Raw genomic sequence first — 23,419 nt, 5'->3', positions numbered from 1 at the left:
TCTTTTAAAAAAAATTAATGTCGTCAGATGTGATTCGTATATAGAGATATACTTTATTCCGTGTCCTGAATATCTCGCAATTTGATGCTTGAGCAAAGTAAAAAGTTGGAAACGTCTTGCTCCTATTTCAGATCAGTGGGATCCCTTTTTCTTCTGTGAGAGCGAGTACCTACTACAAGCAGCATGTGCTGCTCTTCATAGTCGACACTGCCGTGGCCTGCCCTATAGGTGGGTAAAAACAGAGTAATGATCTCCAGGCTGTAGATCCCTGACCTAACCTCTGAAAGCTTAGGTTTGCCTCCTTATAGCCTTGTACTATCTTTTTCTCTTCTACCCTATTACTCCCTAGATGGTATAACCTACACCGAAGAAACAATCACTTGGACTATCCCAAAGCACATTTTTCCTCTTCTAATTAAAGCTGGTACAATCAAAGAATTGCACGTAGAGATGGGGGTCGACTTATACAAACTGTCAACTCAGGATGTAAAAAGCCGAGGTTACATGCTGGCCAGTAACAAGGATGCCATTATAGTAAAGATACCCATTGGTGCACTGGGTGGTAACTACAAGGTAGGTTTAGGAAACATTTTGGATATTAAAAGCTACTGTACATGATGGTGCATTACAAAGGGGGGCGTGTTGTATATACTGATGAGTCAGGTTTTCTGGTGCGAGTTTTTAAATTTTCTCTTCATTTTTATTGTGTTAAGCCCATTGTGATATATAGCTCATCTTTTTCCTAACTCTCAATAAGGGGGAAAGCACCTTTTTTTAGAGGCTGTGAAAAAAATATTTCGGTGCCATATCAGTCTCTTAAGGATCCAAGCTGCTCAACTCTTGTCTAGCATAAATAAGGACACATTCCAGGTGTTTATTTATTTTTCACATTTTTGAACTGCTCATCTCCCTCCGAGAGGGGCTGGTGGATTCCTACTGTCACAAGCCCTAGACAACATGGCCAGTGATGACAGGCGATGGTGTAGTTTTAACACCATCTGAAGAGCCACATTTTGCACATTTTTGATCTATCAAGACACATTATTTGAAGTGGAGAGAAGAAAAATAAATGGTTGACCACAGTTCAGCTTCTGCTTCTGAAAGGTACGGTGCATTGAAATGTCAGATTGATGGCAACGTCAAGAAAAGAGCAAACTGGATTTTAAGGGGGCTGCCCATTTTTAGTACATGATTTGTCTTAATATATGACCACTTAATCCAGGGGTGTCAAACTGGTGGCTGGCGGGCCAGGCCCACCCCAGCTCCACAAATGGGAAAAACATCACGAAACATCACATGAAAGCAACGTGATGCGTGAGTTTGACACCCGTGACTTAAGCAATGGTTACCAGTTGTTCTTGTCTTCCAGAGTCACGTGGTTGATGGAAAACTGATGATCACCTACACAATCAACATCTTTGTGGAGCATTTGTGGGAAGAAGAAAAGAGAGGTACTACGAAGCATCTTATGCTGAAGAAGATCATCACACCTTTGCAGCAGGCACCTATCAGGATTACAGACTGTGAGTTGTCTTTTTATAAGAAATTGATACAGGACAGTAGAAAGATGCCTCTTCTGTAGAACCCGCTATTTTCTATAAAGCCTTCTAGTTCTCTATTGCCCCCTAGTGGTTGGCAAGCCACCTAGATATGTGGGCACACTTGAGTTTTGCGAGATCTGACTTTTAAAAATGCTTCTGTAGAATAATGATCTAATATTTAGATGGTCATTTAAGCAGGACCCTTTGTCTATCATTCCTAATATTGTTTCACCTGCATACTCTTTAGTTTACCACAAGCTGGTTACTCAGAGGGGTACGTTCAGAGAATATAAAAGCTTTTGTAAAAATATCTCTGAAGAAGGCAGTGGCAAACAACTTTTTAATGCAGCGGTTTGCCAAGAAAACTGCATGGGTGTGTCCATGAAGTCATCAGGAGTTGCTTGAAGGGGATTTTATATTACTGCAGAGCACAGCTTTAGGCAACCACACCCACCATCTTCATTTCCTTAAGTGCTGGAGCTCAGTTAGACATTTAAAAAAAAAACAGGTTGTGACATGTTGCTGCCATCTTTATCCCTCAGTAACAAGGAGCAGAGAAACCTAAGAGAAAAGAAAGGTCTTCTGATTAACTTATAAAGCATGGGTCAGAAGACAACAAAGAACTCTGGACTTCTTAAGAACTCCAGAACTCTGGACTTCTTAACAGACAGAAAGCAATAAGGTTTTCTTCGAGGGAGTAGTGGAATCAAGGACATCTTGTCCAGGGTCCCACTACAAACCTGGCTGAACCATTCTTGATGTGTTGTGTGCATATAGAGAGAGAGGAATGTGCAATGTGGTGTATATGTTTGTGTGTGTGTACACATATACACAGAGAGAAAGAGAGAGGGAGGAGAAATCTGAACTCAAAAAGTCAGCTTCACTGAGGCTTGGCATATCTATTTGCAGCCTTTTGCAGGGGTGGCAACAGATGGCAAAGAAACAGAAAATGCACCATTTTTGACAGTGAGGGTTGACCTGAGACCCAGAAAATGGGTATTGAGTAGCGACCTGTGAATTGTTCATTCCTGATGTACACTACCTCATTTCTACTATCCTAGCTTTAAAAAAAAAAAACTTTCAACAGAAACTTAACAAATTGTTGCCTCTGGACAAGGGATACTCCTAAACCTTTGAAGATCTTTCCAGTGGATCCCAACCCTATTTCCTGCCCATTACTGATAAAGACCACACAGACTGATGATGCTGTGCCATCATGCCAACTTTCCAATTGATTTATTTAAAAGATCGTTCAATGCCATCCATATTAAATAGGGTAGGAGAATCTGGTAGGCATCAAGAGGTGAGTACACTGGTTGCCCGTCGGTATCATATTGGCTATTCAAGTCTTAGAATCAGCCAAAGGGGGGGGGGGCGGCTCATTCCCAAAGCAGTTGGAGGAAAAGATGAGAGAGAACATCAAGCCCAAAGCAGACTTTTCCTTCAAATGGTTTTCTTCCCCCTGCAGATACAAAGATAAATCTCATGCTCTTCAATGCAACGGTTGGCTCCTTCTTGCCAGATGTAGACCTGGTTGGTGTGACAGTGGGTCATTCGGGGCCCTTGCCGTTGCCTAAGGCTGAGAAATGGGGCTGCAAGATCATTGAAATCAAACACCCCAACGGTAACAAAGATTATCTTGTGCAGATATCATTCGATAGTCCTGGAGTTGAGAAGGAGGTATGAACAGCTATCAATGTGGCCTTGTCTGAAGGTGTCACCACGGAATGTCTTATCATTAGACAATCATTAGACACTAGACAAACTGGGTATGTCTAGTTTAATGAAAAGAAGGACTGGGGAGACATGATAGCAGTGTTCCAATATCTCAGGGGCTGCCACATAGAAGAGGGAGTTAGGCTGTTCTCCAAAGCACCTGAGGGAAGAACAAGAAGCAATGGGTGGAAACTAATCAAGGAGAGAAGCAACCTAGAACTAAGGAGACATTTTATGACAGTTAGAACAATTGATCAGTAAGAATGACTTGCCTCCAGAAGTTGGGAATGCTCCAACACTGGAAGTTTTTAAGAAGAAATTGGATAAACATTTATCTGAAATGGTATAGGTTTTCCTGCAGTGGTGAAATCCAATTTTTTTTACTACCGGTTCTGTGGACATGGCTTGGTGGGCGTGGTGTGGCTTGGTGGGTGTGGCAGGGGAAGGATACTGCAAAATCCCCATTCCCACCCCACTCCAGGGGAAAGATACTGCAAAATCTCCATTCCCACCCCACTCTGAGGCCAGCCAGAGGTGGTATTTGCTGGATCGCCAAACTACTCAAAATTCTGCTACCGGTTCTCCAGAACCTGTCAGAACCTGCTGGATTTCACCCCTGGTTTCCTGCATAAGCAGGGGGTTGGACTAGAAGACCTCCAAGGTCCCTTCCAACTCTGTTATTCTATTCTATTAGCAGCAGAGCACTGACAGCAAAACTGCTGATGTTCCTTTTAACCCCAATATAATAATTCAGCCAAAAATGAATTATTATGTGGAGTGGCTTGAAACATTTTATTTTTCCAGATACTGTGGTTCATTCTGCGTGCCTATAATTAGCACATGGGTGCTACCTCAGATTCTCCCTTCTGTATCGGAGGGAGGTCATTAACTCCCATGAAATGACATTCTTCTTGAGTACCAATAGTTATTTGGACCACCCATTTCTGAGAATTCCTGGGAATTTCTAACCTGGGGATGGATTAGCCTCTCTTAGTTTTTAGAAGAATTTTAGACAAGTTGAATGTCTTTCTCTTCCCTCCTCAGCGCAAAGTGGAACATGGTTGGTCAAAGGCTGGTGGGTGTTAAAAGTGGGTGTTAGATAATTGATAATTGTATTTGCAGAGAAATAATTGGTGAGGTAGGCTTAGAAATTAGAATGCATGGACATCTTTTATCAAGTTGTATAAAAGAGGGAGCCAAGATTCCAGCTGTAGGGTATCTGGGGTAGCGGTATGACAGTGTTTCAGTGTGCTACACATGTAAACAAGTTTTGCAATTTATGTTTTCCAAGATGGAGTCAAAATCAGACTTCCACGATCTTGGTTTTCTCCAAATATGTGGTTCTTGGCTCCCAGAATTCTTAATAATGGCCATGCTGGCTGGGAAATTGTAAGAGCTGAAGTCCATGTATCTAGAGCCGAGGTGGCACAGTGGTTAGAGTGCAGTACTGCAGGCTACTTCAGCCGTCTGCTAGCTGCAGTTCAGCAGTTCAAATCTCACCGACTCAAGGTTAACTCAGCCTTCCATCCTTCCGAGGTGGGTAAAATGAGGACCCAGATTGTTGGGGGTAACATGGGGACTCTGTAAACCGCTTAGAGAGGGCTGTAAAAGCACTGTGAAGTGTTACATAAATCTAAGTGCTATTGCTATTGCAAGAGGTTGCTTGGCTGGATAAGGCTGCTAAAGAGTTTGCAGCTATCTGAGGCCGTCCATTTATCTATGTAAATTGTTAGATATTGTTTAGATTTTAACACAGAATTACAGAAAAGGATTTATTTTGTAATCCATAAATTTCATCCATCTGAATAGCTGGCATATAACCAATACTAAGCTCGGCTTTCTTTTTAATAGTTACCTGTTAGTGATAATGTAGAAATTAATGCCTTCCATTTTAACTTTTCCCAGTATGTGCCAGAACACTTTCGAAATTATACTACCAACCCTGTATTGCAATTCATTGTGATTCCTCAGGCAGAAATCTTTGAAGTCCCAGTTCCCCTGTCTGCCTTGGTGAGGGATGCAGGTGAGTTGATTGGAGCTAATATTTTTTGCCTCTTTCCATTATGGATACCAGAAATAATATAGTTAGAATCTGGAAGATAGATCCTTGGGTAGTAGACATTTCCACTGCAACTGAAAACGTAAACTAGTGAATTGAAAATAAGGTCTTTTGTCTGCATATCTGAAATGGTCTAGGGCCGTGATGGCGAACCTATGGCACGCGTGTCACAGATGGCACGCGTGTCACAGATGGCACGTGTAGAGGACCTTGGGGGGAAGGTCCATTTTTCTCTCTCCCCAGCCTCCAAAGCCTTTCTAGGAGTCTGGGGAGGGCAAAAACGGCCTTCCCCACCTGGCCGGAGGCCCTCTGGAGGCCGGAAACTGCCTGTTTGCCAACTTCCGATGGGACTGGAAGGCTTGGTTTTTGCTGTCCTAGCCTCCAGAGCCTTTCTAGGAGCCTGGGGAGGGCGAAAATGGACTGCTTAAGCAGAGGGTTGGACTAGAAGACCTCCAAGGTCTCTTCCAACTCTATTATTCTATATTCTATTGATCCAGAAGATGTTAGTCTAAAGTTGTTAGAAGCAATTATAGCCTTTCATTGATATCTTAATACTTTTTAATGAGGCAGTTAAACAGTGGCACTATGATGTAGCTAGTCAATTTTATGAAGAATTGTCAAGTAGTTGCTCATGCCATTCTGTGAAACTAAGCTGTCAGAAATGTTAATGGGAAATGCTTGTGGATTGGCGCAGTGAGTGGGAAAGTAAAAGGAGAGGCACCCATCTTGTTTCCTCTTCTCTCCAGTGCTGCCCCGTGCAGAAGGATTCTGTGATAATGAAGCCCTCTATTTAGTGGTGAAACGTGGCAACGTGGACCAGAATTGGTTGCCCTTTGTAGGAAACACACCCCTAACCCAAGAGACTGCACAGACCCTTGAATATGGATTGCAGGCCAATCAAACTCATCTGGTCCTGAGAGTGCCAAAGCTCGCCACTCATGTGTTCCTTGAGGTATGACAAACCTTGGTCTGGGCAGCCTTCTGTTGAGGAATGTAAAGGGATGCCTTTTGGGATGGAGTGGGAACCCTAAAAGCCTCCCAGGGTCTGCAGGCACAGGTATGCACTGAATTCCCCCTTGCTGCCTTCAGCTCCAGCAATCTAGGTGACAAAACACGTGGATGGCCACAGTGGCGCAGTGGTTAGAGTGCAGTACTGCAGGGTACCTCTGCTGGCTGCTGGCTGCCGGCTGCCTGCAATATGGCAGTTTGAATCTCACCAGGCTCAAGGTTAACTCAGCCTTCTATCCTTCGGAGGTGGGTAAAATGAGGACCCAGATTGTTGGGGGCAATATACCGACTCTGTAAACCGTTTGGAGAGGGCTGTAAAGCACTGTAAAGCAGTATAGAAGTTGTAAGCGCTACTGCTATGGCGCTAAAAGGTAGGAAAGAGTTAGTTTTCAATGTCCCTGCACTGCCTTCCTGTGATCATCTGGATGTCTCCAGCCCAAGTCTGAGCCATGATGGAAGACTAGCCCAGAATAAAACAGAGGAATAAGCAAGTAAGGGATCACCCACTTGCCACTGTGGCTGCTATTACCTTTTCTCCTGATGTTCCTGAGTCAGCTGTTGCCTCATCATTAAACTCTGGTGCTGGAGAAGACTCCTGCGAGTCCCTTGGACTGCAAGGCGAACAAACAAGTCAGTCCTAGAGGAGATCAACCCTGACTGCTCCTTAGAAGGCCAAATCCTGAAGATGAAACTCAAATATTTTGGCTACCTAATGAGAAGGAAGGACTCACTGGAGAAGAGCCTAATGCTGGGAAAGATTGAGGGCAAAAGGAGAAGGGGACGACAGAGAATGAAGTGGCTGGATGGAGTCACTTAAGCAGTAGGCGTGAGCTTAAATGGACTCCAGAGGATAGCAGAGGATAGTAAGGCCTGAAGGAACGTTGTCCATGGGGTCGCAATGGGTCAGACACGACTTCGCAACTAACAACAACAAATCAAAACCCTCTTTGATACAGCAGCAGGTTCTCTTCCAACATGATCTAGATGTGTTACTGTAATCATCACACTATTTTGAAAGGTGCCCTTGCTTTCTGTATTAATGAATGGAAAAAAATAATCATCTTGAGAGCCACCTCAGGGAAAGGTTCATAAATTGCTGGGGTTAAGAGCTGCATTTGAACTTTGAACCACAAGCCAGGAGCCAGGAGAAAACCTAAATAAAATACCCTGAAAATGTAACATTAAATTGTACTTTGCGATATGATGCTTAATCATTTCCCCCTTCTATCATTCGAAAACCTACTCTCTTTGTATCCTAGGAAATAAACCCCTTCGGGATTGTGTCCACCTTCCAGTTGCAATTTAAGGACCATCTCAGTCAAACAGAAATGATTGAATTTACCATTTCCTGCAGCTTCTCTCTGAAAGATCTAATTGGTAAATGATATTCCTGTTTAAATGCCTGAAGGATGTTGATCCCGATAGCCTTCCAGATACATTAAATTCATTTGGGAAGTAGTCAACCAGATTTCAAGATGTCACTTTCAATCTATTTAATCTAGATTAATAAATTCACTATAAAGGCACTCATGTATTTAGTGGCATATCATTCATGTTATTTTGGGCATTACTATATATATCTTATATATATCTTCCCTCTCTTTGTGCAAGAAAACTGTAATTTATATTTGTGTTGGAAGAACTTCATTTCTCACAGATTCTTGACTCTTTGGCTTCAGTACATTGTAGAAAACCTATATTGTGTGAAGCTTTATATAACACAGAGAAGGTATTCTAAGGTGCAAAGAAAACAGTTTGGCCTTTTGCCAGTTTAAAATTTAAGGTGGGTTGGAACTGAAGATAGGTTTTGGATTCACCATTGTTTTACTGATATGTCATTAGCAACACACACAGTTTTTTCCTATCTGAGTTAGTGCTCACCACCTTATGGTTTACGGGAAAATACTGGCATGAATTTCACTTTCCCCATTAGTGGCCTGTATCCTGCCTCTCATCTCTGTTTTAAGTCTCTGCTGTCACCCAGATTCTCTCCAAAATGCCTTTTCTTCCTTAAATTTTTATCCACCTTTATTATTTTATAAGTAACTCAAGGCCACAAAAATACTCCTATTTTCCCCAGAACAAAAACCCTATGAGGTAGGTTTGGCTGAGAGAAAATGACTGGCACAAAGTCATCCAGTCAGCTTTCATGCCTAAAAACTCCCAATCACTTGATTTCTAAGGCCAGCACCTTACATCAAACTGACCCTTTTCCTTCCTTCCTTCCCTCCCTCCCTCCCTCCCTCCCTCCCTTCCTTCCTTCCTTCCTTCCTTCCTTCCTTCCTTCCTTCCTTCCTTCCTTCCTTCCTTCCTTCCTTCCCATTACAGATAAAAACAAAAGCACATTTGAAACAGAGATCATAAGTGACAGTGACCACAATGGGAGAATAAGGGGGAAATATTAATTTAATGCTGATAGAGCTAAGGACAGGAATACTTTCTCACTCGTGCACTGGGGATGAAGTCAGTGACCTGTGGGGGAACTGTTACTATTGGATGGTTATGCCCAACAGCTATTTAGATGGGGATACAATCTCAGTTCTATTCTACAATCTTCCATAGCATCTTCATCTCTTTAACAAAAGGATCAATAAGTTAATGCAGCTTCCATACAGGGCTTCAGTGCACTCCACTTGTTAATAATCTCCACTCTTGCTGTAATTCTCTCTCTCTCTCTCTCTCTCTCTCTCTCTCTCCCTCTCTCTCTCTCTCTCCCCTCCCTCCCTCCCTCCCTCCCTCCCTCCCTTCCTTCCTTCCTTCCTTCCTTCCTTCCTTCCTTCCTTCCTTCCTTCCTTCCTTCCTTCCTTCCTTCCCATTACAGATAAAAACAAAAGCACATTTGAAACAGAGATCATAAGTGACAGTGACCACAATGGGAGAATAAGGGGGAAATATTAATTTAATGCTGATAGAGCTAAGGACAGGAATACTTTCTCACTCGTGCACTGGGGATGAAGTCAGTGACCTGTGGGGGAACTGTTACTATTGGATGGTTATGCCCAACAGCTATTTAGATGGGGATACAATCTCAGTTCTATTCTACAATCTTCCATAGCATCTTCATCTCTTTAACAAAAGGATCAATAAGTTAATGCAGCTTCCATACAGGGCTTCAGTGCACTCCACTTGTTAATAATCTCCACTCTTGCTGTAATTCTCTCTCTCTCTCTCTCTCTCTCTCTCTCTCTCTCTCTCTCTCTCTCTCTCTCTCTCCCCCTCCCTCCCTCTCCCTCTCTCCCCCCTCTCTCTTTAATGTGGTGTGGCTTTTTTTATAGGACAATGATTTTGGTAGGTCTGCTTCCCTGCTCTTCAGTGTGTAGCCTTGTTATCCTTTTCATGCTTCCTTTTGTTGCTTTTGTTTAAAAAAGGCATTGACGTCCTTTATGAAAGATAGGAGATGAATCAATATATGAGGGAGGGAGAAAATTGTAAAAAATGATGCCTGTTACCAAGGGAGGTGGTGACATATGCTGTAAATTGTTATCTTCAACAATCAAAATGTGAAAATCATATTTCTTTGGGAATGGAAGGCCGGTATGGAGGTGTTGGAGTGAATGGGTACACAAAGAGTGCCAGTTTACATGGAACGACTGCTGCAATGTTTGCTTATATCTGGCTGTGAAAAACTATGATCAACACCAAGAGCTGACTGTCTGGAGGCATCTATGGTGGCATCAGTGATGCGGCTCTGCTCCAGGCGAGGGATTAGAGGGGGGGTCCTGGGGTTATCAAGGAAGGAATCCTTACCTCCTGAACTTCCTGGAATAAACTGTGTCTCTTGCAGACTGCCAGCCTAACGGCACAATTGTAGTCTCTGCTCGGACGTTGTTTGGCATGCCAGACTTGGACCTCTCCAATTTAGTGCTGAGAGACAAACGCTGCAAACCAGCTTCTGTGACAAAGGCAGGAGCAGTCTTCCTCTTCAGTGTAAACTCTTGTGGCACAACTCGCAAGGTGAGAGATTACCGGGGGAAGGTCCCCCCCCCTCTTCTGGAAGGTCTGGAAAGGATGCTGAAAGTAGAATAGGTTATGTCTACTGACCTTCTCCCAATCTGGGAAAGCCAGGTTAGAAAAAGAGGTTTATATCCATCCAATAGATGAAGCATCAACCTTTGTGCTCATAATAAACAGCTTTATAAGTGACAATTAGAGGAAAAGCTAGGAACTATATTTTTACTATGGTACTGGATCTTTCCTATTTCACATGGGGTGATAAAGGGGAAGAGGGAAAGGTCCAACATGGGCCTTTGACCAACTTGGAGGAACGGCAGGGGTCCAATTTCTATTTGGAATGTTCCATTCCATTCTTCTTTACAGTTTGAAAACACCATCATGACTTATGAAAATGAGGTCCTGTATTTCCTCCCAGGCCAAGCAACGCCTGTTTACCAGTGAGTATTTGTGACTTGAGAGCTGAAGGACTTGAAGCCAACTTGGCCCTGCCTTGGGTGGTTTCCAAACGTGCTGAGATGGCAGTTCTTGGAATTCCCAGATTGAGGAGAATTTGAGTTAAAGAACTGTATGAGGAGGAATCCTTTGCTTCAGGAAGAATTGCTTTGGCACTTACTATTTTAAAAAAAGGGGGACACGGTGGCTCAGTGGCTAAGACGCTGAGCTTGTCAATTGAAAGGTTGGCAGTTCAGCGGTTCGAATCCCTAGTGCTTTGTAACGGGGTGACCTCCCGTTACTTGTCCCAGCTTCTGCCAACCTAGCAGTTCGAAAGCACATAAAAAAATGCAAGTAGAAAAATAGGGATAATCTCTGGTGGGAAGGTAACAGCGTTCATTGTGCTTTTGGCGTATAGCCATGACGACCACATGACCACGGAGATGTCTTCGGACAGCGCTGGCTCTTCGGCTTTGAAACGGAGATGAGCTGTGCCCCCTAGAGTCGGGAACGACTAGCACATATGTGCAAGGGGAACCTTTACCTTTACCTTATTCTAAAATATTGAGAGAGAAAAACAGGATACAATAGTATGGGGTGATTTGGAGCCCATCTGGAGAGACTGCAGACATGGGTCTCCAACATAGCCAACCAAAGCGTCTCTGAATTTCCTATGTTGCATCAACGTCTTCCCCAAAAAAAAAAATGAAAAGAGAAAAGCTAAAGTTTTGGACCTCTTGGTGAGTGAAACAACAAAGGCTTTTTTGTTGGCAAATTCTATCTTTTCAAGGTTGAAATGTGCTTGCCAGTACTTCATTGGAAATACGCTGCTGTTCCAGTATATCCCTGCACAAGCACCATCACCGACCATACTGCCTGGGACTGGACGACTGGAACTTGCCCTTAACATGGCCAGAGGTAATTTCAAAGCAGAGGGGTCACATACAACATATCTAAGACCGTAATCAATAAAATTATGGTACTGTATTTTGTCGTATTGGCCACCAGCATGAGAAATAGTTTCTAATTTGGATTTTGCACTAATTTGAAGACAGGGATTGTGTTGGATGTTTTCCTGCTGGATGGAGAGGAAGAATGCAATTAAAGAAGGCAACAGTTATTTCTCCTTTTAAACAAACATTTGTATTTACCTTTTTAAAAATCCAACTTTAAAAAGAATGGAATATCTCGCCAAAGCTATTTTTAAGTATTGTAAGCTTTATTTATAATAAACTGGGCCCTACGGGATTTCTAGCTTTATGTGGGATTCATCTTTGATGAGTCTCAACTGTCTAAGTGAGCATTCCTGAATTTCCACTGCTCTCTTGGCTTCACTGGGAATTTTTATATTGTTAGGAAATTATGAACTTGAGTCCTGAACTTGGGCTGTTTAGACTTGAATTAACTTAGCATGTCATATTTGTCAGTTGAAGGGCGCATACCAGGTCATCCAGCAAAACAGGGTTCAGTTTTATTGTTTCTTTTGTCTGTTCCTCCTCCCAACCTAAACAAGTGGCAGCAGCCAAGAACATCTCTTGGCTGTATTTTGGGTTAACAATAAACAATTAGTTTTGATCTAATTGGCATAACTGGCATAGAATGAGTTGTAGAAGAAGAACATCTTTCAGTCCTATCACAAAATCTTTAATCGGGGACAGAGCGAGCAGCCTGGTAATCCACATTTTTGCAGTTCCTACTGTTTAATTACATTAATAGACTTGTAGCAATTTTGATAGCCTTCTTTCTTGAATTATTTATTTATTTATTTATTTATTTATTCATACTTTTATACCGCCCTATCTCCCTAGGGACTCAGGGCGGTGTACAGCCATATAAAAACACATAAATATACAAAGTAAAAACATTCATCTAAAAAACTTATTATATAGGCCAAAATTTAAAATAGACATATAAACAATAAAATCCAATTTAAAACCAAATCTAAAATTTAGACATTTAAAATTTTAAAAAATCTAGTCCAGTCCTGCGCAAATGAATAGATGTGTCTTGAGCTCGCGGCGGAAGGTCCGAAGGTCAGGAAGTTGACGAAGTCCTGGGGGAAGCTCGTTCCAGAGGGTGGGAGCCCCCACAGAAAAGGCCCTTCCCCTGGGCGTCGCCAGTCGGCACTGCCTGGCCGATGGCACCCTGAGGAGTCCCTCCTGTGAGGCGCACGGGCGGTGGGAGGCATTCGGTGGCAGTAGACGGTCCCGTAAGTAACCCGGACCTATGCCATGGAGCGCTTTGAAGATCATTACCAAAACCTTGAAGCGCACCCGGAAAACCACAGGCAGCCAGTGCAGTCTGCGCAGGAGGGGTGTTACATGGGAGCCACGAGGGGCTCCCTCTATCACCCGCGCAGCCACATTCTGAACTACCTGGAGTCTCCGGGTGCTCCTCAAGGGGAGCCCCATGTAGAGAGCATTGCAGTAGTCCAGGCGAGATGTCACGAGAGCATGAGTGACCGTGCACAAGGCATCCCGATCTAGAAAGGGGCGCAACTGGCGAACCAGGCGAACCTGGTGAAAGGCTCTCCTGGAGACGGCCGTCAAATGATCTTCAAAGGACAGCCATCCATCCAGGAGAACGCCCAAGTTGCGCACCCTCTCCATTGGGGCCAATGACTCGCCCCCAACAGTCAGCCGAGGCTGCAGCTGACTGTACCGGGATGCCGGCATCCACAGCCACTCCATCTTGGAGGGATTGAGCTTGAGCCTGTTTCTCCCCATCCAGACCCGTAAGGCTTCCAGACACCGGGACAACACCTCGATAGCTTCGTTGGGGTGGTCCGGTGTGGAAAAGTACAGCTGAGTGTCGTCAGCGTACAGCTGGTATCTCACACCGAAACCACTGATGATCTCACCCAGCGGCTTCATATAGATGTTGAACAAGAGGGGCGAGAGAATCGACCCCTGAGGCACCCCACAAGTGAGGCGTCTCGGGGCCGACCTCGGCCCCCCCGTCAACACCATCTGCGACCGATCGGAGAGATAGGAGGAGAACCACCGATAAACGGTGCCTCCCACTCCCAATCCCTCCAACCGGTGCAGCAGGATACCTGTTGTGACCCAGGTTCCTGGACCCAGACTCCTGGACTCGGATGATTCAGAAAGTGAGGGAGAAGACCTGGCAAGCCCTGCTTCTCTTGAGCCCTCTCCCTCCCTGGCACCCACTCAAAGGGAGGAGGAGGGGCCGGCAAGGCCTGATTCTCCCGAGCCTTCTTCTGATTTGGCAACGCCCCAAGAACAGCTTTGGAGTGACGCAAGATTACGAAGACGTGATCGACGTGCGCAGCAGCGGAAGAGTTGGGACAAAGCCAAGTCATAATTGTCATGCAGTGACATCTGCAGAGACTATAAATAGGAGGCGGGACTTCCTGGTTTTTTGTCTTGGACAAAGTAATGAATTGGCGCGAGCTAACTGTTTCAATGGAGGGAAGAATATATTCGTGAGTAATTCTGGCCTTATCTATAATTTCCTCGTTATCTCCAGAAACTTGGCAGGCCCGTGGGTAGACGTGGCCAGGACATGTATCTATGTAAATAAAAGGAAAAAAGGAAGGCCTCTGACGGACTCTTTGCTTGGGAGTATTGGGGGAAGGGAAACAGAACATTTTGTCCAAGACCTGACTAAAACATCTTCCGCCTCCATGGTCTACCGGACAGGGTGGTTTCGGACCGCGGAGTTCAGTTCACAGCCCGCTTCTGGAAGAGCCTGATGGCCGCGTTGGAGGTGCAGGTATGTCTGTCGTCATCGCACCATCCGGAGACCAACGGGGGTACAGAGAAGGTCATCGGTATACTGGAACAGTATCTCCGTTGCTTCATCAACCAGCAACAGGACAACTGGGCCAACTACCTGTCCCTGGCGGAGTTTGCTTTTAACAACTCTCAGCACACCTCTACTCAGATGACCCCGTTCTTTGCCAATGTGGGGTACCATCCGCGGCTCTTCCCTCTGGCACCACCGGATTCTCCTGTTCCCGAAACGCAGACCTTCCTGACGGAATTGCATGCGGTCCAACAGTTGGTACGTCAGCAGCTGAATCGGGCAAAGGAGGACTACAAACGGTCCGCCGACCGCTCCCGACGGGCAACGCCCCCGCTGGCAGTTGGAGACCGGGTGTGGCTCTCCACCAAACACCTCCCGTCCGACCGCCCGGTAAAGAAGTTGGACCACCGATTCATCGGCCCATTCCCTGTCGAGGCAGTCATCAACCCGGTAGCCTACCGACTGACCCTGCCACGATCCATGCGGATCCACCCCGTCTTTCACCGGTCCCTTCTGGTTCCTGAGGCCACACCGAGTCCCCTTCGGTGCCCAACAGCACCCGTCACTGTCGCTGAGGACGGGTCGGAGGAATACGAAGTCCACAGCGTACGAGACTCCCGCTGGCTAAAGGGTCGTTTCCAATATTTGATCGCGTGGAAGGGATACGGGACTGATTTCTCCTGGGTAGATGCCTCCGACGTTCATGCCCCTGACCTGGTGCAGGCCTTCCATGAGCAGAACCCAGCCCGACCGCATCCCGATCGTCAGCCCCGGGGGAAGGGCCCTGCGGTGAGGGATAGTGTTGTGACCCAGGTTCCTGGACCCAGACTCCTGGACTCGGATGATTCAGAAAGTGAGGGAGAAGACCTGGCAAGCCCTGCTTCTCTTGAGCCCTCTCCCTCCCTGGCACCCACTCAAAGGGAGGAGGAGGGGCCGGCAAGGCCTGATTCTCCCGAGCCTTCTTCTGATTTGGCAACGCCCCAAGAACAGTTTTGGAGTGACGCAAGATTACGAAGACGTGATCGACGTGCGCAGCAGCGGAAGAGTTGGGACAAAGCCAAGTCATAATTGTCATGCAGTGACATCTGCAGAGACTATAAATAGGAGGCGGGACTTCCTGGTTTTTTGTCTTGGACAAAGTAATGAATTGGCGCGAGCTAACTGTTTCAATGGAGGGAAGAATATATTCGTGAGTAATTCTGGCCTTATCTATAATTTCCTCGTTATCTCCAGAAACTTGGCAGGCCCGTGGGTAGACGTGGCCAGGACATGTATCTATGTAAATAAAAGGAAAAAAGGAAGGCCTCTGACGGACTCTTTGCTTGGGAGTATTGGGGGAAGGGAAACAGAACAATACCATGGTCGATGGTATCAAAAGCCGCTGAGAGGTCTAATAGGACCAAGGCAGAGGAATAACCCCTATCCCTGGCCCTCCAGAGATCATCCACCAACGCGACCAAAGCCGTCTCAGTGCTGTAACCGGGCCGGAAACCGGACTGGAACGGGTCTAAATAGACGGTTTCCTCCAGGTACCGGGGAAGCTGACATGCCACCACACTCTCTACAACCTTCGCTACAACCACACTCTCTACAATTTATAGAAGTTGAATCAATGATAAAATCATTCCGATCCTGGTTTTCTCACTAATGATAGCAATAGCTCTGACTCTAGAGATGCCTTTGCTTCAACTCCAGTTGCCTGATCTAGGCTTAAAATGTCAGTGTACTCTTGCATTGTGCTAATATAGTTCTTGGGCTAATACAAAGATCAGAGTAGAATAGATAATCCTAGTTTAGACTGGTGGTGAAGACTGATTCTTAAATTGAATAAATTCATTTTAAATACTGGGGTCCTAATAATTTTTTATTTTGCCCATCTGACTTTTCTGCAGACCAGTCCTATGGTGATTTCTATCAACGCACCGAGTATCCAGTAATCCGTTACCTGCGAGAGCCTCTCTACTTTCAGGTAGAACTTCTTCACAGCCAAGATCCACAACTGGAGTTGTTTCTGGAGAACTGCTGGGCTACTGCAAAATCTGACAGGAACAGTCTTCCACAGTGGCACATAGTGATTGACAGGTACCAATTTTAAATGTGGGCTGGAGGTCGTTTGCCACATGTGAAAATTTGAACATTGTGAGTGAAGTTGTTGCAGAAGGCAGTTTGGCAAGGCCTGCATAGAAAGTGGCTTGGGTTATGCTAGGGAATGAAAGACCTGTAAAAACTTTTCAAGAGAGAACAAAATATAACACTTTGTACCAGCTGCTATTCTATGTTCAGTAATTCAATTGTCTAAAAATTGTGTTGTAAATGTTGTACCTTGATGAACGTATCTTTTCTTTTATGTACACTGAGAGCATATGCACCAAGACAAATTCCTTGTGTGTCCAATCACACTTGGCCAATAAAATTCTATTCTATTCTATTCTATTCTATTCTATTCTATTCTATTCTATTCTATTCTATTCTATTCTATTCTATTCTAATTGTCTAAAAACTGAAAGACACATTGGCAATTCTTGCAAGAAGCTCAAAACTCAAGATAGAGCTTGATGGTGTATTTTCTAGAGCAGGGGTGTCAAACTCAATTTCATTGAGGGCCGTGTCAGGGTTGTGTTTGATCTTGGGAGGCCTGGGTGGGCGTGGCCTGGGTGGGCATGGCCAGCTTGACATCACTCATGTCGGGGGCACCTGTGGTGGCCCGGGTGGGGCTGTGGGATCCTCCTGCAGCTCTCTGCCATTGAAAACGGAGCTCGGGAGGGCCGCACGCAGCCCTCCCGGGCTCTGTTTTTGGCCGCAATGGCCTCCTCCATCACAGTTTGAAACAGTCCTTCGTTGTTTCCAGGGCAGTCCCCGGGACAGATCTAAGCACTCCACAGGCAGATTCAGCCTGTGGGCTTTGAATTTGACACCCCTGTTCTAGAGCCTTAATACTATATCATCCAAAAGGAGTTCTCTTTTATCAGTCAGACGCAAAGGTTTCTTTATGGTTGAAGTTGTACTGATAAAGAGTTGCGCTAATATTGCATTCCATGGCATAAACTAGTTAAGTGGACTTTCTGGTCTTTAATGCTAATTTGGCACAGGCTGGATCTTATAGCTATAGCTTTGTTGAGAAACAATATATGACTTATGTATTTTATTTAATTTATATTTAATAATTCTTAACTACTCGTCTCCCTGAGAGAGGGATTCTCTCTCTCTCTCTCCCTCCCTCCCTCCCTCCATCTTTCTCTTTCTATATGTGCGTGTACAGGTGTTCATGTAGTTATATATCAAATGATTTTTTCTGTAATCTTATACGCTAGTTGTGAGAATACAGCAGATTCACATCAGACCATATTCCATGATGTCCCCAACACTTCTGTCCGATTCCCTACACACCTGAAGAGGTTTGAAGTGAAAATGTTTACATTTGTGGTGAATAATCAAGCTGTTCAAGGACAGGTAAGGGTTGCCTTTATGGGTCAGTTTGGGTAATTTTTGACATGATCTAACACTTGATAAGCTGGTCCTACTGATGGTATATCAGGGTAATTGACTTGTTCCATTGATAACGTTCTCCTCCAACATTCTGCCTTGAAAGCATTATTATCTTTATTTCCCTACCAAAGATATTGTATGACAATAATATCGTTTTTCTACGCTATGAACTTTTACAAGGATATTTCTGTAATGTTGTGTTAAAACTGGAATATTTCAGTTTTATTTTAAAACCAGTTGAGTTCAATTCTTCCCAAGGAGACAGCAAGTATTTTCTATACTTTCTGTATTTTGCCATGTTCTTTAGTTATATGTTCTCAAACTGTTTTGTGATGCTTGGTGATTTTTGTCCGTTGTTCAGATCTACATCCACTGTAGCGCAGTAATCTGTGATTCCACCCAGCTATCTTCTGATGCCCTTTGCATCAGGTCCTGTATTCCCAGAAAGCAAAGAACAGGTAAGGGATTAGAATACAAATGACATGGATTGCTCTGCCCTCTGGATTGCAAAATGCTATGTTCTTTACCTACAATCTTGCCCAACTTCTTATCTCCTAGATGAGTTGGACAATTGATGTAGCCACCGAACTCATTGGCATGCTGCTTCAATAGCCTGATTGGAGGCAGTTTGGTTGAGAATGGTTTCCCATGTGTCCAATGCTTTTGTCTATAAACTTTCCATTTTTTTTAAAGAATTGGCTATCAGAAACTATATTCTGAAACAAAAGCTCACTCTCTAAAATGTGTACCATAGTTTGTCATGTAAGTTGATGTCTTCTTAAGCCTACTCTGTTCATTACTTCCCTGTAATGTCAGATATCAGCCTGTGCAGAGAAAGGTGGGAAGCCTGGCTTGTGGAAAATAAAAATGCGCACATGAGGCAGTACCTAGAGACACTGTTCTTATAGTTAAAAAAATCTAAAACGTTTAGTTTTATGTGATATGGTAACATTTTTAGCACCACTTATATCTATAGATGAGTCTCAAATGTGTCCAAGAAGCCTTAATATGAACATATTCAAATCACATAGGTATGGGTTAATATTTACTTTTTGGTTCTTCCAGCATCTGCTCTATTTTGGGTGCAGACAAAGAGCTAAGACAGTAAGATATGGTATAATCTCTTAGCCTCCATAAATGTTATGAGTGTTAAAATCACTTGGTCTCAACCACATACCATAACTATCCTTTGAAGGTTAAGGATGTGTCTTCACGGCATTGTTTTGTCCTGTCCTGAACCTAAGGGTGGAAGCAGTTTAAATTCACCTTCAACTACTCCATTTAAAATTAGCATTTCCCACTTTGTTCTATCCTAAATTCTACTCCGTGATACCTTATTGACAAGAGGTAGGAGCTGTATAGTTTTTATTAGCTATTTTAAGTTGGTGCAAGCATGACATCTGTCCTCGTTGGGGGGGGGGGATTTTGGTTTGGACCACTGTAGCAACTAGAATCTGTAGAGACATCTGCCCACATAATGCCTTGATGTTTACTGAAATGCTTATTGGGTGTCCTAGTTTTTTAAGAAATGTTTGGTGAAAAGAGTGCTAGTTCTCGGAAATGTATGCACATGGGATGGGGATAAGGAGAAAGTGATGGCCTTGGTCACCTTACTCTTCAGCCAGACCCTTCCATCACGCAGGGCTATTACAAGTCCTCCAGCTGTGAAACTAGACAGAATATGAAGCTGATCAGGCTTTGAAAATTGATTTTAAAAAATGGTGAGAATCCCTTGATTCAGTTTCAGTGGCTTCCTTGGCACCTTCACCCATGTTGTGTGTATCCCCATCAGTTCTATCTCTTGAGCCTCAGTTATACATTAGACAAGTACAAAATGGCATTTGCGCCAGATTTATAATCAATCTGTTCTCAGCCAGAACTGAGGCTATTTGCTCTACATGAGGAGGGATTTTTTTTTTTTTTTGTAAACATGGGTTTAGTACATGGGTATTCCAAATTGATACTATTTCAGAATAGCACTAAATCCATGTGAAATGGAGTTATTAGATGAACATACCCACATGAAAGACATGCACAAAACCAGTGGTGGTTTTTTGTTTTGTTTTTTGCAAATGACCTAAACCCACCACTTCAGCCATCTTCAAAACTCCCTTCCTTCCCATTCCCATCCCAAGTTTATGGGAGTGGGTTTCCCAGTAACTAATGATATTTCTTGAGGGGGTAAGCTAAGTCACAAGATACCACCAATTCCATTCTTGTGCCAAGTGTTGAGAACTGTATAAGGGCTGGTTTAGCTCACGCTGGTAAAGCCTGTTATTAAGAACACAGTAGCCTGCAATTACTGCAGGTTCGAGCCCGGCCCAAGGTTGACTCAGCCTTCCATCCTTTATAAGGTAGGTAAAATGAGGACCCAGATTGTTGGGGGGGGCAATAAGTTGACTTTGTAAAAATATACAAATAGAATGAGACTATTGCCTTATACACTGTAAGCCGCCCTGAGTCTTCGGAGAAGGGCGGGGTATAAATGTAAACAAAAAAAAAAAAAAAGACTGAAATAGAATCGAGACCGAGAGCTGTACAAAATATGCCAACATACTTTTCAGCCATCATAAGGACTGGAAGAAAGTCCTCCAGAAAGAGGCCTTTTGTCTCTTGCAAAATGATACTTTTCCTCCTTAAACCTAATAGTGTAAAAAGAAATACATCTCACTATAGCTAATGAGGTAAAATTGGTTGCAATATGTTCTGAATTATATTATCAAGCATAAGCATGATAACATGTTTCCAGTTAGAAAGGTATGACTCTGAAGATGAAAGAATTAACATTTTAATTCTTTCTAGGCCGGAGCACTGATTCCTTGAATGATATCCAGGGCTACGTTTCATCTGGAGCAATTGTGATAGGAAGGCGGAATGATTCCTGAACATCTTATAAAAAGACTGGAATGGTGGCAAGATGTAATTTTTGAAGTATTTATTTCTAAGAGTTGCAGCTGTGTATTATGTAATAAAAAGCCTACAATAGGTATATTTGGATATCTTTGTGTTTTGTGTAAATTTCTAGAGCAGTTTTATTCAAACTTTTAGGGATAGCGGGCACGTGTGGAAGTTTAGGGTTCTGAGGTCATAAAACATTGGTTGCAAGAATACTTTTGTAATGATTAGTCACAAAATACTCATTTTATAGAAAGGCAAACTAGTGAGGCTACAAAATCTGAACACATAAGAGGTGAAGATCTGATCTTGAACATATTCTAAATTTCCCTTGCTTTAAGGCTTCCTGGTTTCCATGAAATGAAGTTGTATCAAGCGTGCTCTGTTACAGGGAAAACCCATCCTAAGTGATGTGGGCTGTTACAGCAAGAGAAATTACTGTTCGCTACACAGGGTGTGAAGCATGTAGCATTTCATAAATAAATCATTTCTAGTCTACATTCAAGCTGGTATTTTTTTAAGTGTGTAACAAATGCCTAGATTACTCAACAGCACTTAATGTTGCTCTACATAAGGTAAACAAGTCAGCTTCCTTTACTGTAGGTCATCTTGAGCCTTCTGCAGATTTTCAATATAAATGTGCCTTACACATTAAATGAAAAGCTATTTCAGTGTTCTACAGATTTTGGATTCAGCCCTGCTTCTGGCTCCTTGTAAATTATACCTGTACATTGAAGAACTTTTGAAGGCTATAAAGGTGCCCTTACCTTATATCATATACAGTATATATTATGTATATTTGGAACAAATGACTAGTAAAGCATTTTAAATTGACCATTGAAACAATTTAGACAAAGGAATTAAGTATCCACAAAAACTAGCAAGAAACTTTGGTAGGTAAATGGCTAAGTGGTAAAGGAACCAAACTTTGAAGATGGGAAGAAAAATTATTGCCTTCTGGGCCCACTGGAAGTCAGGAAACAAGCTGTTTCCAGTCTCTGGAGGGCCTCTGAAAGGATGGGGAAGGCCCATTTTTCACTCTCCAGACCCCTACTAGGAGCCTGGGGAGAGTGAAAAACGGGCCTACCATGCCATCGCGTGCCAAAAGCAGGGGGAGCGCAGGGGGGGGGGTCATGCGGGCATGTGCAGGGGGGCGGGGTGCATAGAATTATGGGTGTGGGCACATGCCCACATGATCCCCCCCCACTACCCCCACTTTTGGCATGCAATGGCAAAAAGGTTAGCATCACTGTTCTACTGCCTTTCAATTGACTTTTAAAACCAATACTATAGGGCTATGTTTTAGATCTACGCATTTTCCATTTTTGTTAGTCATTACACAGCATATTTCTGCTTTGTTATAGTGGTCATTTTAGAAAAGCTCCATGCCTGCTAAATGATGCATGAGTGTTTTTACAAACTTCCCAATTAAAGAAAGCTATCACGTTGAATATTTTTCCATTATAAATTACACTTTTTAGAATTGAAATACCTACCATTCAGAGTTGACCCGTTTAATAGTTTATCTTTCCATTGTTTTCTGACATGCAAAAGAGTAGTGCCTGGGTAAAAAATGGAATGTGCATACTACACTATGCTCAAGTAGCCTTTAGAGAACGTTTTATAACCCAATTAATCCCAAGTAAATATGGCAAAGACTTTACACTTGATCACCATTTTTAAGATAGAAAACTACAACTATTGCAGCTTCAGTTCATTCTTCTGTAACACAAGATACATGGGTTTTCTAAATCCAAGTTATCTCCACTGTATTCAGTTCTTTCATAAAGAAGTTCTTTCATAAATAAGGATCTAGATGAGCCATCCACCAACTTGCTGTCCTACAGATGGGTCACACTATCTTTATACACTTTATACAGCTACCATAGCCTTTGACTGTCTTATCTGGCTGTTATGTCAATTGAAGACTTCATTCCAGTTACAAAACAAGTATGGTTCATGTGGGAGAAACCGAGAATGATTGCCAAATTTTATCTCAGAACTGCAAAGCTTCTTGCCAATGCGCAACCAACGAAGAGAGAATTTTTGCTAAGTTACTTGATATTTACTCAAAAAAATGATATCCATAGTATAGATTGCTTCATTGTCAAATAGCAACAATGGAGGCAAGATGCTGGGGAACTACCAACATCAGCATCATAATATTGCTCTGTTGGGACTGATAAGAGATGCAGCACCCATGTACAAGCAAGTCAAATAGCACGTATATCTGTGATCCCTTGAACCAATTTCTCTTTAACAAGGTTGGGGAAGGTATATGTAGATTGAGAACAAATGGCTCAAAACCAGAACATTCCAGTTGCTTGACACACAACGCTATAAAACCATTTCCATCATTTCCTCTGTAACAAACTAGTGGTTTCTAGCAAATAAGATGTTCCCCAAATCACAGATAGTATTGAGAATCAAACCATTTAAAATCTGATCATGAAAAAATGAGTTTGTTTAGACTGCCACTCTTCACTCTTATCCACTTAGAGAACAGGTGCTTTTATGGATATTACTGAAACTATGTGGACTTAGGAAAAGGTGTGGTTAT

General features: G+C 43.3%; 1 protein-coding gene across 1 annotated transcript in view; it reads left to right on the top strand.

The window, feature by feature from the left end:
• Positions 1–21,288, top strand: part of LOC131193094 (uncharacterized) — a 37,061-nt gene extending 15,773 nt beyond the window's left edge. The window contains exons 8-21 of the mRNA XM_058172896.1: positions 132–228; positions 350–573; positions 1,370–1,523; positions 3,010–3,221; positions 5,163–5,280; positions 6,063–6,268; positions 7,584–7,701; positions 10,109–10,278; positions 10,642–10,715; positions 11,501–11,628; positions 16,371–16,560; positions 17,790–17,928; positions 18,326–18,422; positions 20,767–21,288. Coding sequence (XP_058028879.1) covers positions 132–228; positions 350–573; positions 1,370–1,523; positions 3,010–3,221; positions 5,163–5,280; positions 6,063–6,268; positions 7,584–7,701; positions 10,109–10,278; positions 10,642–10,715; positions 11,501–11,628; positions 16,371–16,560; positions 17,790–17,928; positions 18,326–18,422; positions 20,767–20,849 — 2,010 coding nt within the window. The 3' untranslated portion in view covers positions 20,850–21,288. The remainder of the gene's footprint in view (positions 1–131; positions 229–349; positions 574–1,369; positions 1,524–3,009; positions 3,222–5,162; positions 5,281–6,062; positions 6,269–7,583; positions 7,702–10,108; positions 10,279–10,641; positions 10,716–11,500; positions 11,629–16,370; positions 16,561–17,789; positions 17,929–18,325; positions 18,423–20,766) is intronic.
• Positions 21,289–23,419: the final 2,131 nt, after the last annotated feature.

This window comes from Ahaetulla prasina, chromosome 2, assembly GCF_028640845.1.
Source record: "Ahaetulla prasina isolate Xishuangbanna chromosome 2, ASM2864084v1, whole genome shotgun sequence".
Classification (NCBI taxonomy): Eukaryota; Metazoa; Chordata; class Lepidosauria; order Squamata; family Colubridae; genus Ahaetulla; species Ahaetulla prasina.
The sequence above is the reverse complement of the archived record's forward strand: the minus strand, read 5'-3'. Positions and strand labels throughout refer to the sequence as shown.